Source organism: Lactuca virosa, chromosome 3 (assembly GCF_052849685.1).
Source record: "Lactuca virosa cultivar CGN04683 chromosome 3, Lactuca_virosa_CGN04683_v6, whole genome shotgun sequence".
Taxonomy (NCBI): Eukaryota; Viridiplantae; Streptophyta; class Magnoliopsida; order Asterales; family Asteraceae; genus Lactuca; species Lactuca virosa.
Window position 1 is genome coordinate 269,500,742 of NC_136428.1, and position 1,763 is coordinate 269,502,504.

Here is a 1,763-nt window from a genome sequence, read left to right on the forward strand (position 1 = left end):
AGAATCGGGGTCTCGCATAATCTATGTCTGAATGTATCAAAAGCTGACTGTTGGTCAGGCCCCGAACGCTCCAGCATCAGTCTGCATACACGATTCATGAGATCCATGAATGATGTTGGTGCGTTGGTGAGCCCGAATGGCATCACCACAAACTCTTAATGAGCATAACGAGTCCTGAAGACCATATTCTACACATCCTCATCATGGACCCTCATCTGTTGGTAACCTGACCTCAAATCAATCTTGGAAAACCAAGATGCACCCTAGAGCTGGTCAAATAAATTGTCGATCCATGGAAGTGGGTAACGCTTCTTCACCATTAACTTATTCAACTCCCTATAGTCAATGCACATCCTATGTGAACCGTCCTTCTTTTTCACAAACAGGATCGATGCTCCCCATGGTGAACTACTCAGTCTGTTAAAGCACTTGTCTAGCAGGTCATGCAGCTACATAGGCAACTCCTACATCTCCGGAGGTACTAAACGATACGATACTTTGCCTATCGGAGTCGCAACAGGAACTGAATCAATCCGGAACACAACCTGCCTCTCAGGAGGCACTCTAGATAAATCCTCAAGAAACACACCGAGGAAATCCTGAACGATAGGCACCTCACTCAACGTTTTCGTGCCCCCAACACGAGTATCCACCACTTAAGCCAAAAACCCATAACATCTATGCTAAAGATATCTCTTGGCCCTCGTAGCTGAACAAAGGTCAGTCTATGCGGAGTTCCCTCGCCATGAATAAACAGGTCTACCCCACTTGGGGTTTAAACTCTCACTAGATAGTGCTCACAGTCAATCATGGCCGCATTAAGACCCAACCAATCCATCCCTATGAGAACCTTCGACCCTCGTAGAGAAATAGGAACCAGGTCAATAGAATATCTTTCATTGAACAAGTTCAGAACATACCCTTGATGAACCCTCAAAGTACTTACTGAATGATCATCAGCAATCTCTACCTCCAACGGATAATCCAGAATCCCAGGAGCATCACTAAACTTGTTGCTAAGCGCAAGAGATATAAAGGATCGGGTAGCACCCAAATCGGACAGGACATGAACAGTCACATCATTGAATAAGAAAGTCCCTATGCATGATAAAAGAAAACATAAGCATAAACAACAAACGGTAAGGGATAAGATAAGAAAACATACCAGTGATGACATATGGTGCTGCTCTCGCCTCCTCAGCCGTTAGCTGAAATGCCCTGCTCTTCACCACATGCGCCTCCTCAGCCATGCAGGCGCCACACTTCTCCTCCTGTCAGCCTCGGAAAATCGGCCTTTTTATGGCCGGTTTGATTGTAGCGGAGACAAATTAGTGCATCCCAGGGCAGTTCCTACTCATATCGCCAGTCTGTTCACATCTAAAACAACCCGGACCAACCGTTCGACATGCCCCACCGTGCATCTTGTCGCACTTTCAGCAACGGCTCCAACCCTATGGGCCCTTTATTGTGTGAATCAGAAGTCTTGGGCCTCTTTGCTAGCCCACAGTTGTCTGTACCTACTATGGCTTGTGCTTCGTCCGAAGCTCCATCTCAATCTCCCGAACCCGGTCTCTCACAATCATGTCATTCAAGGTCTTGCATCCCGAAAAGCTAAAAAACTCTATGATATCATCCCTCAACATGTCGTGGTATCTTGTCTTCTTCATCTCCTCATCTGCAGCATACTGCGGAACCAATAGAGCCCTCTCACGGAACTTGGCGATGTTCTTTACCATAATCACAGTAGTCTGGCGAAGGTCCCG

The 1,763-nt window shown here is 46.6% G+C and overlaps 1 protein-coding gene across 1 annotated transcript; it reads right to left on the minus strand.

Annotated features, from left to right (window-relative positions):
* Positions 1-464: 464 nt before the first annotated feature.
* Positions 465-1,250, minus strand: LOC145164592 (uncharacterized). The gene is made up of 3 exons (XM_079083302.1): positions 1,166-1,250; positions 802-1,098; positions 465-655 (listed from the first exon to the last, which is right to left on the minus strand). Exons 1-3 carry the CDS (start codon positions 1,248-1,250, stop codon positions 465-467), a joined length of 573 nt encoding a protein of 190 aa, XP_078939428.1.
* Between the last annotated feature and the right edge of the window lie 513 nt (positions 1,251-1,763).